At 41.1% G+C, this 16,688-nt stretch overlaps 1 protein-coding gene across 1 annotated transcript in view; it reads right to left on the bottom strand.

Annotated features, from left to right (window-relative positions):
• EFCAB8 (EF-hand calcium binding domain 8) overlaps positions 1–16,688 on the bottom strand; it is a 114,730-nt gene that overhangs the window by 43,725 nt on the left and 54,317 nt on the right. The window contains exons 13-19 of the mRNA XM_027868019.1: positions 15,436–15,503; positions 12,684–12,832; positions 9,349–9,486; positions 5,973–6,089; positions 3,331–3,558; positions 2,265–2,335; positions 918–1,122 (exon numbers count right to left, since the gene is read on the bottom strand). Of these exons, the coding sequence (XP_027723820.1) occupies positions 918–1,122; positions 2,265–2,335; positions 3,331–3,558; positions 5,973–6,089; positions 9,349–9,486; positions 12,684–12,832; positions 15,436–15,503 (976 nt within the window). The remainder of the gene's footprint in view (positions 1–917; positions 1,123–2,264; positions 2,336–3,330; positions 3,559–5,972; positions 6,090–9,348; positions 9,487–12,683; positions 12,833–15,435; positions 15,504–16,688) is intronic.

Here is a 16,688-nt window from a genome sequence, read left to right on the forward strand (position 1 = left end):
AGCACTACGTTTGGAGTCGAGGACCTGCGTTCAAAATCCAGCTCCGACGTATGTGACCTTGGCCAATCACTTAACCTCTCTGGGCCTCAGTTTTGCTATCTGTAATATAAGTTTGTATTTTGAGGACAGGGCAGGGATTGGATTGGACTAGAAGGCCTCTAAGGTCCTTTCCAGCTCTAAGACTACAAGCCTATGAGAGAGCATCTCAGATAGGTGTCAGGCCACACCCTGGTAGAGAAGTAAGTTAAGTGGTTAGGGGGGTGGAAACTGCGAGTGGTGAGATCTAGGTTCTAAACTCAGATCCTCTGCTAATCAGTTATGCGACTTTGCATAGGTAACTTCTCTCTAAGCCTCACTTTCCACATGTGAAAATAAGGAGGGTTCATGATCTCAGACACTTTCTCAGATACTCAGATACTCAGACATATTCTAGCACATAACAAGACCATCTCTTGAGCTCAAAAGTCCTGAGCTACAGGAGGGCTAAAGCCAATTCCGAGTCGACTCTAAATCCTATGGTGAGCCCCCAGGAGCAGAAACTACCAGGTTGTCTAAGGAAGGATCGAATCAACCCAGGTCCAGAATAGAGCAGGCCAACGCTCTCATGTTAATCAGGTGTGGGATCAGGCCTGAGAGTGCCTGCTGCCCTTCTAGCCTGGGCTAGTTAGGAAGAACCCGTCTCTGAAAGGAGAGAAAAGGCAGACGGGAGAACCGGAAGGGGAGAAAGAAAAGAAAGAGGAGGGGAGGGAAGAGAAAAGCTAGATTTCAAGCTATTGTCCACTGGCCCATCTTCTTAATTTATCCAGTTCTCCGACTTTCCCTGAACCCCACACTTAGGGCACAGCTCGCCTCTGCACAGCCCTACTCAACACTATTAATAAATTGAAAGGGAGGCGAAGGGTTCCCCTTGCACATACCTTCTTGGATTTCAAGGCCAGGGGACTTCTTGAAGCATTGAAATAAACAAAGGGCTTCCCCCAGCTGACGTTCCAGATGAAAATGTCACCATTATAGGAAGCTGATCCCAGGATGTGGCTACGGTACTTGGCCAGACACAGGATATCCTCAGTGTGAAAGTAAGGCCAGTGGTCATACACGGGGATTACTTCCTTGTTTCGATACCTGGGACAAACCATCAGTCATCTGCCAAGAATAAAGGTGCTTTCCTACCTCAGAACTCCCATGGCCTTCAGCAAGGTTCTGCTGACTCTTAAAGGCAGTTGGAATGCAGACCCATGTAATGCTCTGCTTCTCACATCAAAACTTTCTTTCAACCTAGAATCACAGAATCTCAAAAATTGAGAGGGATCTCAGAGGTTCCTAGCCCAACCACTACCTGAACCCTTGTATCACATACTCAAGGTCACTGAACCTAAGAAAGTGCTCAAGCACCTTCCCTGATGTAGAGGGAGACCAAAGCCTCATGATCTGGCTCATTCTACTGTCAGATACATCTAAATGTTATAAAAGTTCCCCTCTATAGTGACTCTAATTCTATCTCCTTGTAATTGCCACCCACTAGTCCAAGATTCAGAGAATCTCAGAGTTAGAAGGGTTTCCCTGAGGTAAGAGAGTTCTGTACCTCAATGAGAAGTTTATTGAATGAATTAATGAACAAAGCATAAAATCAAATTAGCTTTTTTTTTTTTTTTGCGTTGTTGATATATTGAGCTTGTAGTCATTAAAACCCCAGGGACTTTTTAACCAAAAATTACTCTCTGGTTATGCCTCTCCTTAGGGAGCTTTTTTTTTTCAAACTTAAATGCAGAACTTCACATTTATTCCTATTAAATTCAATCCCTCAGTTTTAAAAGGGGGAGTTTGGGGGTTAGCATACCAAGATCCAGAAATGACTTTTCTTTCTTTCGACTTCAGTGATCACTCTTCATTTTTCTCGTGCACCTTATACTCCACTGTGCACTACAGTCATTATACATTATTGCACCTTGTGGGATCCTATCCCCCTCGCTATAGAGTGGGAGCCATGTGAGGGCAGTGTGACTGTGCTTTATTGATCTTTAACGGCTCTCCAATTCTTAGCAGCCTTCTGCACATAGGGAGCCTCAATACACGGCTTTTGACTGACTTGCCTAACAAGTCATTACCACAGAGGGAATAGTGCCCCCCATGGGAACAGGTCTCTGTCCAATATTACAACCATCTGGATGAAGCAAGGACAGGGAGGAAGAGAAAACTGAGGCAGAATGCAGGGGTTAGTGCAAGGGGAACACAGCCCTTCCCATGACCAGATACTTCCTACTTACAGGTACCAAGAGATCCTCTTACTCCACCCTGCCACGTAGAATACCCCATTCATATGAGTGATTCCACTAATCTGTTGGAGAATAAAGAAGACCAATCTCTCAGACAACTCTGAGAAAAGAGTTGTGCGTGTGTGTATGTCTGTGTATGACTCTGTGTGTGTGTGTGTGTGTGTGTGTGTGTCCCAAGTGTGTAGGTGAAGAGAGACCTAGTTTCAAGTGATGGTTCTGAGTAAACTGTGTGACCCTGCGAAAGTCACTTGACCTATCTGAGCCTCAGTTTCCTAATCCATAAAATGAAGATAAAAACATATGCACTACCTCCTTTGCTAGAAGCACTTTGAGCTATTTTATTCCTTTTGGAGATAGGAAGAAATATATACACTTCACTCTGTCAGATTGTCTTATTCTGGTGTCTTACATCATTCTTTTCAAAACAGTTGTTCACTTTATCTCATTTGCTGTTCCTAACACCTGGGGAAGGGAGGAAAAGTAAAGCTTCTTATTCCCATTAACCTTGCCCATAAGAGTAGCAGTGTGGTATGGGGGAATAGGAGGGCAGCTAGTGGCACCATAGAGTACACAGTGCCAGGCCTGGAGTCAGGAAGACTCATCTTCCTGAAAGCAAATTCAGCCTCAGAGATTTACTAGCTGAGTGACCTTGGGCAAGTCACTTAACCCTGTTTGCCTCAGTTTCCTCATCTGCAAAATGAGCTAGAGAAGGAAATGGCAAACCACTGCAATACCTTTGCCATGAAAACTCTAAATGGGGTCACAGAGAGCCAAACAGGACTGAACAACAACAACTTGGAGCCAGAAAGACCTGGGTTCGAGTCCTGCCTCTAATAGATACAGGTTGTGTGACCCTGGGCAAGTTACTTAACTACTCTATGTTCCAGGCAACTGTCTAAACTGTGAGTTAGGGAAGAGTTGTTAATCTGTATCAATGGATAGAGTTTATACATTGGGAGTTCCCTACATACATGATAGCTTAGATCCAATAAATAAATAAAAGATCCTTGCCTACAATCTGAATTTTTCCCACTTTTCAGCCCTTGGGGACACTGACCTCCATTCGATCTGGATTGGGAAAGTGCAACAGGCAGACGCCAATGTTGTAATTCCACATTTTGACTGTCCCGTTTCTCATGCCAGTGATGAGGCACCGCTCCAGCTCATCCAGGACCATCGCTGTGAGCTCCACATCCTTGGACTCTGATGCTGAAAACTCTACTACCTTCTTCCCTGTCATCAACTCCCACACGCTCACCATGCCACTCAGGCTGCCGGTCACCACCTACCGAAAACAGATCTGGGAAGCCTAGGGGCCTTCCTTGTCAACATGGCAGGGTTAGACTCCATTAGGTAGGATAAGGGCAGATCTACAATATTACACTACCATAAGCAGGTCTCCCAATGAGCTGTGCTTGAAATTAAGACATGACTCTGCAGCTAGAACTATCCCAGGTGGATCATTAGGTTCTCACCTGGGATAGCTGTACCTACAGGGTACCCTATCCCCAGCTGATAAACCTGGGCCACGGAAAGTTCCATGCAAGAGATACAGGTATAACACAACACATACCAGACCAGTAGGGTTCCTCTAACAACTCACTGCGTGACACTGAATGAGTCACATTGCCCTCTCAGGATCCCCATTTCTTTATCTTTAAAATGAGCATGTTGGAATTACATCACATAAATATGATGGAATACTACTATGTTATAAGAAATGAGAAAAGAGACAGTTTCAGAGAAGCTGGGAAGACTTATATGAACTAATGCAATGTGAAGTAAGCAGAACCAGAACAATTTATACAATAGCAACAACACTGTGAAGACAAACAACTTTGAAGGATTTCAGAACTCTGATCAATGCAATGACCAACTGGGATTCCAGAGGACTAATGAAGCATACTACCTACCTCCTGGTGATGGACTCAGGGTTCAGAATGAGACATATATTTTTTGGACATGGCCAATATAGAAATACGTTTTGCTTGACTAAGTATATTTGTTAAAGGGATTTTGTTTTTCCTTTTTTTCCCAATTGGGGGGAGGGAGGGGAGGGTGGGAGGGAGAGGTGAGAAGAGAAAATAGATTCGCTAATTTTTAAATAAATATAATTTATAAAAAAATAAACATGTTGGACTATAGAAACCTCTATGGTCCCTTCCAACTCTTAATTTCTGTTTCAAACACTCTTCCATTGCTGATGTTCCATGACTGTTCTGTAAGAGACTACAGAGACTGTTAGATGGCCCATTGGATAGAGCACCGGCCCTGGATTCAGGAAGACCTGAGTTCAAATCTGGCCTCAGACACTTGACACTTACTAGCTGCGTGACCCTGGGCAAATCACTTCACCCCATTGCCTCACAAAAACCAAACAGAAAAAAAAAAGAAAAAAGAGAGAGAAACTACAGATGGTTCAGTGCAACCTATCCCACAATTCTGAAAAAACTCAGAGTACAAATCCATCCTACTGATGGGGGCAAATTGAGCCTCCAGTCCAGTGCTCTAACCATTCCATGCTCCCCTCCCCAGCTCCTTCCCATGAGGGCAAAGCTTCAGTGACCTCACTGAGAAGCATCCATACTACATTGAGTCTTTCAGGGATGCTAAAAAGATAGGTGCCCATCACAGCACACCAGACCTGTTTTAGGTCTAATCACTTCTAATCACTTTATTGTCTGGGGCACAACCATTCCTCCATGTTCTCAACCTGGAACCTTCACCTCTCAATTCCAATCAGTCACCAAGTCCTCTTGATCACCCTCTGCAGCATCAGTTGCAAGAATCCCCTCCTCTCTTCTCTATTTCTCAGGCCACTGTCCTAGTCTAAGGCCACCAATGCCTGTCATTTGGACTACTGCCATAGCATCCTAATTAGCATTCTTCCCTAAACGTTCTCCTTAGTTCAATCTAATCTTCATATCCCTCTCTCAGAAGATTCTTTCTGATCTAGTCATATCATTCCTCTCTTCAAAAATTTTCACTGCTTCCTTATTTCCTAAATCCACAGGCCTTTGCCCAGTGTTCAAAATCCTCCACAACATGGCACCACCATACCTTTCCAGCCTTATCTTAGATTATTAGCTTCCAAGCACTCTACGCACCTACCAAACTGGCATACTCTCTGATCCCATTATTGTACCATGCACATTTTCCTCTATGGTTTGGTCCCAATATTCCCTAAGATAATTCCCTTCCCTGCCTCTCCCTATCTCCAAACACTGAATTCCTGTCCAACCTTTAAAACCCAGCTCACAGGCTCATGAATTTAGAAATGGAAGAAAGCTTTCTACTTAGCAGAACTCCTCTAGCTTCTAGGAGGCAACATGATTCAAATCCCATTTCAGAAGCTACCTGTGTGATTTTCATCAAGTCCCTTAACCTTCCTAGATCTCAAGTTTCCTCATCTGTAAAAAGGAGATGATTGGAGAAAATTATCTCTACAGTCTCTTCAAGCTCTGAATCTATGATTCTATGATTCCTACTATGAGCAAGGGAGAATGGACAAGTATTTCCTCTATTCATAACTGCTGCAGAAAGAGATCCATGGCCACATACCAGGTAACCTAACACACACACAGCAATTCCTGGGACTGCGGAGCCAGTTTCTAGGCCAGTGTCATATCCATACCGTCAGAAGACTGTTTTCTTCCTTTGACTCTGTTATGATTCTGCAGATTTAGCTGCTGTCCTTACCTGCCTGAACGTCTTGCTGTAAAGGACCCCACACACGGCTGTATGATGGGTGGTAGACTCTTCCTCTATTTTCCTGCTCCCTTCCTGGGCCTCTAGATAGCCACTAAGAATCCCAATCTGTGCATGAGGAAAGATGAGACAAACTGAAAATCAGGATGGTCTTGTCTTCTACGACAGTCGCCAATCCACAAGCATTATTAGATACCTGTTCGGTGCCAATCATTGCACTAGTTGCTAAGGATACAACAAAAATAAGACAGCCTCTCCCCTCCAAGAGCTTATATTCTATCAGGGAAAACAACATGTACAAGGATAGGAATAAACTAGGGATATATAAAATGCATACTCTGAGAAGCCAAAACAAGGACAAGAATTATCAAAACCCACCAAATAACCAGTACTTAATGAGTGCCCATCATATATCTCAGGCTGAGACATTAACTGTTTTCTAGGGACCATGGAAGCAAGATCGAATGCGCTTTCTTAAGACAAAATAGGATGAGAAGTGCTCTGGACTTGGAGTCAGATAGATTCACTGACTTTATCACTTACTAACAGATGACATGTGGTATATTGGAAAGAACACTGGATTTTAAGTCACAAGGCCTGGGAATCTAATCCTGGTTCATTCTTTAACTGCCTGTAACCATAGGAAATTCATTTTATTTCTCTAGACCTCAGTTTCCTTATGTGTAAAATGAGGAAATTTGACTAAATTGTTTCTAAGGTCCCTCCCTTCCAGCTTTAACAACTGATGATTTTATTAACAGTTTTACCATGGATAAGTTATGTAACCTCTCTACGCCTCCATTTCCTCATCTGTAAAATAAGGATAATAACACTTGACATTACCTGTCTCATGGGATGTTATGTTTACTCTGGTAAACCATCATGCATTACAGAAATGTGAGGCAGTATTTTTGTTATAATAACTATTATTATTATTGTTGTTGTTGCAATCTCCACTCACCAAGGCTCAATGATTCTCTAGTACTCAGACTTAGTTCTCCCAAACTATCACATTTCCACAATCCAGGTATCAATCTACATAGTCCCCTATACCCTGTCTCTGTACCTTTATACTGGATGTCCCCCATTCCTGGAATGCAATCCTACCTCAGCTCTTCCTCAAAGAGTTCCTCTCTTTCTTCAAAATGCTCAAACACCATCTTCTACATGAAGCCTTTCCTGACCCACCCCCCTCCCAACTGCTAGGGCCCTCCCTTCCAAAGTACCCTGCATCCAACTACTGTGTATTTATTCTTTTGATATTTATTCTGCATATACTTAGACATGGACTACTTGTTTTTCCCCATTAACATGTAAGCTCTTTATAAGTAGGGATTGTTTCATTCATTGCATGTGCATCCCTAGCATGTAGCATGCTATGTTTAATAAATGCTTGTTGATTGACTGAGCAAGCAGCTTGCACCCTTCTAATCTGTTTTTTAATTAGGCAATTGGGGTTAAGTGACTTGCCCAGGGTCACACAGCTAGTAAGTGTCAAATGTTTGGTCTGAGGTCGGATTTGAACTCAGGGCCTCCTGACTTCAGGGCCGGTGCTCTATCCATTGAGCCACCTAGCTGCCCCACACCCTTCTATTATTAAAATAGCATTTTACTTGTGTCAGCAATTTTAGTTCATAAAGTACTTTATTATCCACCACCTCACTAGACCCTCACACAAGTCAATTTAATAAGACTAGTAATAATGGCAACTAAAAAATTAAAAATTTTAAAATGGCAACTGACATGTGTGAATGTATATATACATATATATATACATACACATACATATATATAATTAGATGTTTGTGTAATTATTTATATATAAATATATAAATTGAAATATTTATCAAGAAATATATATTATTTATATAGAAATTATTTGTATATTTGTATGTTATATTTATTATACATATTATATTTCTATGTTATATATTGTATTTTTATTTTTGTCATGATATATTTCTACATAATGTATTGTATTATATGTTATATTTCTGTGTGATATATTATTTATTATATTACTATATAAATATTTTAACATTTTCTTTTATATATACTATACATATGCATATATGTGGCTTACAAAACTCATTATCCTCATCTGATATTTACAACAATCCTGTAAAACAGGGAGATTATCATCCCTATTTTACAGAGGGGTCCAGGGAGATGAAGCCTTCACTGCAAATAGGGAACTCTCTCTCTTCCTCTTGGGCTTTCAATTGCTCTCTATATCACTCATATGATAGTACCCCTAGACGGCACCTTGGATGATTTAACTTTTCATGTATCTCTCTAGCTGGACCATGAGCTTCTTAGAAGCAGGAACCACGTTTTGTATCCTCCAGAGTACCCAACAAATTGTCTTATTATACCAGTTGGTACCCAAGAACTGTTTTGTTGCTAGACTGAATTTTTCATTTCAGATTGCTGCCTAGAACTAAGATGACGCCATTGCGTCCAGAAAGTAGCACAATGGTGGGACTGAGGGTCTAGGGAGTCTCTACTGGCCTACAGGAGTGGACATGATCAAAGCAGGAGAGAGAAGCAGAGCCCAGAGACCTGATAGTACCTTTCACTTGCCTAGTCTATGAGACCTAGGTGCTACTCCCCTGAGAAAGCTTACCCTGTCTATCCCAATGCATAATTCCCCTTCTACCTTCAGGCCCCACTTAGCCCTTTCTTGTACCTCTCATGTCTTTATCATGTGATATTTTGTATTATAATTATCCATATAAATGCCTTAATCCCCTCCTAGAAGATAAACTTCAGGAAGGGGGAGGGGACAATGTTGCATCAACTTCAAGTCTCTTTAATGCGAGTGCTCTGCACACAACAGCCCCTTATTAAGTTTCTGCCAGAATTGAGCTGTTCCTGCTCAGTGACCATTATCTAACCTAGATCTGTATCCTCTTTCCTGAATCTTGTTCTAATGCTTCTGCCATGTCAAACCCTGTGATTCAAATTCCCCGACCTAAACTTGTGATTGCTCTCTGCTCAGTCCTCTGGGGAGGCTACATTGAAGACGCAAAGAGCACTGTATTTGGAGTCAGAAGACCTGGGTTCAAATCCTGGCTCTGACCCGTATGACCTTGGGCAAGTGCTTTAACATCTTATGAATTTGTTTCTGTATCTACAAGGTGAGAAGGAGTAGAGGGAGTAGATGAAGTGATCCCTAGCATCTCTTCCAGTTCTAAATCTTATGATCCTAGACTAGAATTCTCATTGGCTTTTTGAGGAACCAGGGATCATTGGATTGGGAAGCAATACCCAAAAAATAAACCATCCTATGTCTCCCAAATGTAATGCAATGCCCATTGACTAAATCCAAACAAATCCCCCACCACCACCAAAGCTTGTCACTCACCGAATAGGTACCACAAATAAAGGTGTCATTGGCCTTGTGGAAGTAAGCACTGGTAATAGGATGATTCCCCAGGGCAAAAAATTTCCCTGAAAAGGACTGGAAACACAGAAAGTTGTGTGTATCCCATAGACGAATGTTCTGAGGGGGAGAAATATAGAGAAATTAGGATGATGGCACAGATTATTTCGTTGAAAAGTTCTGAAAGGTAGGTTGGCAAGTATTATCTATCCCTATTTTTCAGGTAAGGAAATGAGGCTCAGAGAGACTAGGGAGATCTAGAGCTAAAAAGAACTTTATAAATTGTCTAATCAAAACCCCTTCATTTTGCAGAAGAGGAAACACAGGCCCAGAAAGGTGAAGTGATTTAGCTAAAGTCATATAGCTATGAAGTGACAGGACTAAGATTTGAACTCATTCTCCAACTCCAAATCCAATGTTATTTCCCTTTACCTCAGGCTGCCTCTTCAATGTTAGACAACCCAAACACAAGTCTTAGACTAGTGACGGTAAAAATGATAAGGATGAAATACAATATCTATCCCTCAAGCCCTAAATAGCTGTAGCCATGTCCTGTCCCCATCAGTATGACAGTACAAAATGGCAGCCAGAGCTCTAGGTTGGGGGCCAGGACTCCTGACCACACCCCATGTGGCTTTGGATAAGTACCTTCCCTTCTCTGGGCCTGTCATATGAATGTATTGGATATCTAATTATTGAAGTCCCTTAGACAGACCTAATAGTATGATTAAGACCTATGTGACATGGAGAGCTCTGCCATAAGGCAGGGCTTACCTGTGTTAGGGCAGGATTTAAGGAGGCCCTAAAAGCCCTCTCTTTCCCAAAGGAGCTCTCTTCACCAGCCTGCCTAGGTGTCTTTTGACACCCAATCTAATGCTGTTTCCATTATACCATAATGTCCCCAAAGGAAAACTCCTAGGAATATTATAGCCAAATTCCAGAGTTCCCAGGTCAAGGAGAAAATATTGCAAGTAGCCAGAAAGAAACAATTCAAGTATTGTGGAAACACAATCAGGATAACACAAGATTTAACAGCTTCTACATTAAGAGACCACAGGGCATGGAATATAATATTCCAGAGGGCAAAGGAGATAGGATTACAACCAAGAATCACTTAGCCAGCAAAACTGAGTATAATCCTTCAGGGGAAAAATGGCCATTCAGTGAAATAGGGGACTTTCAAGCATTCTTGATAAAAAGGCCAGAGCTGAATAGAAAATTTCACTTTCAAATACAAGACTCAAGTGAAACATGAAGAGGTAAACAGGAAAGAGAAATCATAAGAGACTTATTAAGGTTGAACTGTTTACACTCCTGCATAGAAAGATGATATTTGTAATTCATGAGACCTTTGTCAGTATTAGAGTAGTTGGAGGGAAAAATTATATTTATGTATATAGATACATAGATAGATAGATAGATAGATAGATAGATAGATAGATAGATAGATAGATAGATAGATAGATAGATAGATAGAGGGCACGGGGTGAGTTGAAGATGAAGGGATGATATCTGCAGAATAAAATTAAGGGGTGAGAGAGGATTATACTGGGAGAAGGAGAAAGGGAGAGGTAGAATGGGGTACATTATCTCACATGAAACAGAAAAGAAAAGGCTTTTACAGTGGAGAGGAAACTAGCGGAGGTAAGAGGAAATGAGTGAATCTTATTCTCATAGGATTTGGCTTAAGGAGGGAACAACATACACACTCAATTGGGTATGGGAAGCTATCTTACCCTACAGGAAAATAGGGGGAGAAGGGGACAAGAGAGCAGGTGGATGATAGAGCGAGGGCAGAATGGGGGAGGGGGTAATCAGAAGTAAACACTTCTGAGGTGGGACAGGATCAAAAGAGAGAATAGAATAAATGGGGGGGGATAGGATGAAGGGAAATATACTTAGTTTTTTCACAATATGACCACTATGGAAGTGTTTTGCATGACTTCACATGTATAACCTGTATCAAGTTGCTTACCTTTTCAATGAGGGTGGGTGGGGAGGAAGGAAGGGAGAAAATTTGGAACCCAAAGTTTTAAAAATGCATGTTAAAAAAATTGTTTTCACATGCAACTGGGAAAGAAGAAATACAGGAAATGGGGTATAGAAATCTATTCTATAGGAAAATAGAAGAGGAAGGGGATGAGAGAAGGAGAGGAGAGATAGAAGGGAGGACAGATTAGGGGAAGGGATATACAGAATGATGCTATCTTGGGGTGGGGGGAGGGATGACATGGGGAGAAAATTTGGAACTCAAAATCTTGTGGAAGTGAATGTTGAAAACTAAAAATTTTTTTAAAAATTTAAAAAAAAAACATTATACCATAATGCTTCTTTCAGGTTAAACAAAGGACCAGTAAAAATAAAAATATGGTAACTGAGATAGCATTAACTCATCAGGACACCAGGTTCACACTAACCTGCAATTCATTAGTCACATGGGCAGAAAGCAAGTGAATTTGGGAAGAGGTGAAATAATATGATAGAGGGGCTGGAACCCTGCATATGAAGTCTGTATTCAAATCCCAGGCAGGTCACAAGGTCTGTGTGACTTTGACGGCCTTATTTTATTTTACTTTTTTTATTATCAGATATGATTTCACTGATGTAGAGAGTTCCTAGCAAGGGGTCCCCTCTACCAGTTCTGCCTGGGGCAGCAAGATGTGAAATGATTTCCCTAAGGTCACACAGCCTGTATGTGGCATAGGTAAGACTTGAACTCGGGTCTTCCTAACTCTGGAGCCAGCTGTCTTTCTGCTATACCACTATGCCTCTTTCAGGGACTTATTTTCTTTCTCTAGAAAAAGGATAGGTGGATAGAGCACCAGCCCTGGAGTCAGGAGGACCTGAGTTCAAACTCGGCCTCAGACACATAACACTTACTAGCTGTGTGACTCTGGGCAAGTCACTTAACCCCAATTGCCTTACCAAAAAAAAAAGAAAGAAAAAGAAAAAGGATAGGGTTGAGTTCTATGATCCCTAAGGTCTTCCATAGCTCTAAACCTTATGATCCTATATTACACAGACAGGACCCCAAAGCTGGGGGCTCTGAACAGTTTGGTAAAAGCAGGACAGGCCTGGATATACCAAAGGAGAAGACACTGAAGTCAAACCGAGGATGGGAGGGCTCAAATACCAACTTCACCTAAAGCAGGCTCCTCTTTTAATTCAGTGTGTAACCTTGAACCAGCTGCTTCCCTATGGCCACAATTTCTGCCTCTAAAATGACAGGGATGGACTCTAGATGGCCTCCAAGGGGTCCTCCCTAGGAAATGGAAAAGAGGGGCTTGTACAGAGATTATCATTGTGGGAGATAGTACTTTGTCTTTGGAGATGCTGATGATGCAGCTGCTTTTTCCATTCACAATAACATGAGTCACTGAGGTCTGGTGTCCCTTCATCCGCCACATGGGCTTCTTTATGAAGAGAGGATTCCATAGCAGAATGATTGGATCATAACCACCTGTCACTGTGATTTAAAAAAAAAAAGGATCAATCTAAACATGTATCAGATCCTGAAACAAGGACCCTTCTTCCATAAAGGAGGTAAGACCTCATTCCTCAGCTAGAGAAGGAAGGAAGAAAGGAAGGAAGGAAGGAAGGAAGGAAGGAAGGAAGGAAGGAGGGAAAGAAGGAAGGAAGGAAGGAGGGAAGGAAGGAAGGAGGGAAGGAAAGAAGGAAGGAAGAAAGGAAGAAAGGAAGGAAGGAGGGAAGGAAGGAGGGAAGGAAAGAAGGAAGGAAGGAAGAAAGGAAGGAAGGAAGGAAGGAAGAAAGGAAGGAAGAAAGGAGGAAAGGAAGGAAGGAAGAAAGCAAGGAAGAAAGGAAGGAAGGAAGGAAGAAAGGAAGGAAGAAAGGAGGGAAGGAAGGAAGGAAGGAAGGAAGAATGGAAGGAAGAAAGGAAGGAAGGAAGGAGGGAAGGAAGGAAGGAAGAAAGAAAGGAAGGAAGGAAGGAAGGAGGGAAGGAAGGAAGGAAGGAAGAAAGGAAGGAAGGAAGAAGGGAGGGAGGGAAGGAAGGAAGGAGGGAGAGAGGGAAGGAGGAAGTAAGAAGGAAGGAAGGAGGGAAGGAAGGAGAAAAGGAAGAGGAAAGGGAAGAGGGAAGGAAGGAGAAAATGAAAGGAGGAAAAGAGGAAAAGGGAGGGATAAGAGAGGGAGGGATGAAGAAAAAGAAGGAGGGAGACTCCTGTCATGTACCAGGCACTGTGCTGAGTGCTTTGCAAATGTTGTCCCATTTCATGCTCACAATAACCCTGAGAGAGAGGTATTGTAATTAACCTCATTTTGTAGTTGAGGAAACAATATAAACAGATGTTAAATGACTTGCCCAAGATCGCACAGCTAGTAAGTATCCGAAGCTGGATTTTAACTCAGGTCTTCCTGACTCCAGACCCATCAGTCTATTCACTAAACCACTGAGGTAACTCTAGACAATTTCACTCTTCATCTTCTCCGTCTGCCTAATCAACCTTTCAGAAAACCTGTCCAAATTCTCCTTCAGGCCACCTCCAGATGTTCTCCCAAGCTCCATACTATGCCAAAATTTCTTTCTCAACCAGCCCTCTTCCCTCATTTCCTCCAGGAAGTCTATCCTTTCTCCCCTTGGAAGAGAAGTAGCACATCCCCTCTTTGTCTCCCTCTGCCCAAACACATCAAAGTTAAGTTTGCTATCTCATCCTCTTTCAGCACCTGGACAAATACATCCAATCTTCTCCTATGCCTGACTTTAAAATTAATGTTACTTCTTAATATGTTGTTTGTGCAAAAATCTGTTCATGTTAATTCTCTCCTAAAAAATCTTCAGTGGCTCTTTACTGAATAAAATAATGAATAAAAGTCAAAATTCCTTTGCCTAGGATTCAAGGCACTCCACAATCTGACTTTATTTGTTATGACTCCCTTCCATATACCTTACACACCAACCAAACTGGACTACTCTCTGTCCCCTGAAACATGCATGGTCCTGTCCTGCCTCCATGTCTTTGCCCATGCTATTCCATATGCCTGTAACATATTTTCTCCCCTTATTTGCCAGTTAAATTCCTCCCTGTTTTGGGTTTGGATCCATGCCTCACCCACATCATAATAAACTATAGTGGGCTCAGTAATCTAATATTTTTTTAATTTAAAAAGTAGAAGGAAATAATGCCTCAGCTACAGAAATGAAAGATATTTTTAATCAAAAAATAATAATTGGAAACAAAGTCAATTGATTTGATTATATAGAAATAAAATAATTTTACACAATAAAAAAGCATTTTCTCTAAAATTAAAGAAATAGATTCAGGAAAATGTCTGCAATATGTGAGACAAGTTCATGGGCCGTAACTTAAGAACCCCTGGTCTATATCAAATAATGCTCAATCAGCAGAACCAAAACTGTATGCACATTGATTGTAAAATATACCCCCCCCCAAAAAAAGAAGAAAGGAATAGAGGGAATAAAGAAGGTAAAAATGAGAAGAATGAAAGGAAGGCAGGCCAGAGGGAGCAGAATTCTAAATAGATCTGGAAGCATAGACAGAACAAAAGCATGTTCTTAGCTTGGTCATGGTTTTGTACGTATAGATGTGTGTGTATCTATCTATCTATAGATAGATGTTTACTGAGTCTATATCTATATCTATATCTATAGATATGTGTGTGTGTATATATATATATATATATATATATATATATATATATATAATTTGGCCCTAACTTAGGGCCAAAATTAAATGCTAAGGTTTTTTTTTACAAGATTTTAACCCTTTTATTTTATATGCTTTTATTGATCCTTTTTGTTGATAGTTATTATTTATAATTTTTTAAAAATTTAACACCTAACAATCTTTTAAAGACCAAATACCTTGTCCTCCATGAAGCCTTTCCTGATCCCCTTTTTGCTTTTTGGGATCTTTTTGCTCCCAAGTCTTGCTTTCAAGGGAACATTTGAGTCCAACAATTCCCTTCCACCAAATACTGCCCTCTTTTTGGAGGCACCAGTGCTGGCCTCAGCAGCTCTGTTCACATTCAGTGACTGGTACCTCACTGAAGGAGGTGGGGCAGATAATGAGAAGAAATACAAGGAAAACTCACCAAGGAAGTTCCTGTCTGGACAGTAATCGAAACATAGAATTCCCTTCCTCAGAGTCATTATGGAACTTCTGAAGTATAAAAGAAAGAAAGATCATAGATATGAGCAAAGGTGCCATAAATCAAAAATATTATTACTATTGTTGCTGAGGAAGATTTAAAAAAATAGACAAGACATAGTCCCTGCCCTCATAGAGTTTACATTCTAGCAAAAGAAGTAACATATTATACATATACAAAAATTGCACAATTTCATAACTATATTGGCAAAATATAATGAGGTACAAAGTGTCATGTGAGATCAAGAAAAAGGAAACTAATTTCTAATTAGGAGGAACAGACAACACTTCATGGAGGAGGTGGTATTTCATGGAGGGGGCTGGGAAGAAAAATTAGCATAGGACCTTGAATATAGTAGGGACTCAGTAAAGATTTGTTGGATATAGAAAAAATCCCTTAGCCTGGCATTCAAAGCCACCTTCTTGCCTTTCTAGCTTTACTTCCCATACTCTCACATATAACACATACTACATGTTTCAGCTAAACTGAGACACTCAGCAGTCCCTGATCTCCTCCTGATTTCTCCTGCCTTCATGCTTTTGTTCAGTCCATCACACACACACACACACACACACACACATACACACTTGGACTTTCCCTTCTCCTTTCCCCACCTTCTAGAATCATTTCTTCCCATCAAGTCTCAATAGTTTAAAAGTCCATGATTCCTGCTCTACTGAAGATTGAAACTCCCCTTATCACCTCAAAATGCCTATTTCTATGCCTACATTTCATTCCTACTAAACAGCACAGGAAAAGGTGTACGTCTTTTCTAAGGTTAGTCCCTCTGCCTTAAGCTCTCCATCTCATCTCCTTCCATCTGCTAAGGCAATTTTTCCCTTCAATTGTCTCCTCTTTCAAAAGAAATAAGAGAGCATCAATGAAACAGTTTTAAATTGTGCAGAAAAAAAGAGCAGAAGGAAGGTCAGAAAATGGCACAGGTAGACAGGACAGCTTTGAAAATATTATATGAATATATACCTTAGGGGCAGCTAGATGGCGCAGTGAATAGAGCTCTAGCCTTAGAGTCAGGAGGACCTGAATTCAAATCCAACCTCAGACACTTTATACTTACTAGCTATGTGACCCTGGGCAAGTCAATTAACCCCAATTGCCTCACCAAAAAAAAAAAAATTTATATATGTATATACACACACACACACACACACACACACACACACACACACACACACACA

The sequence above is a fragment of the Vombatus ursinus genome, unplaced genomic scaffold (assembly GCF_900497805.2).
Source record: "Vombatus ursinus unplaced genomic scaffold, bare-nosed wombat genome assembly UNPS02014786.1, whole genome shotgun sequence".
In the NCBI taxonomy this organism is placed as follows: domain Eukaryota; kingdom Metazoa; phylum Chordata; class Mammalia; order Diprotodontia; family Vombatidae; genus Vombatus; species Vombatus ursinus.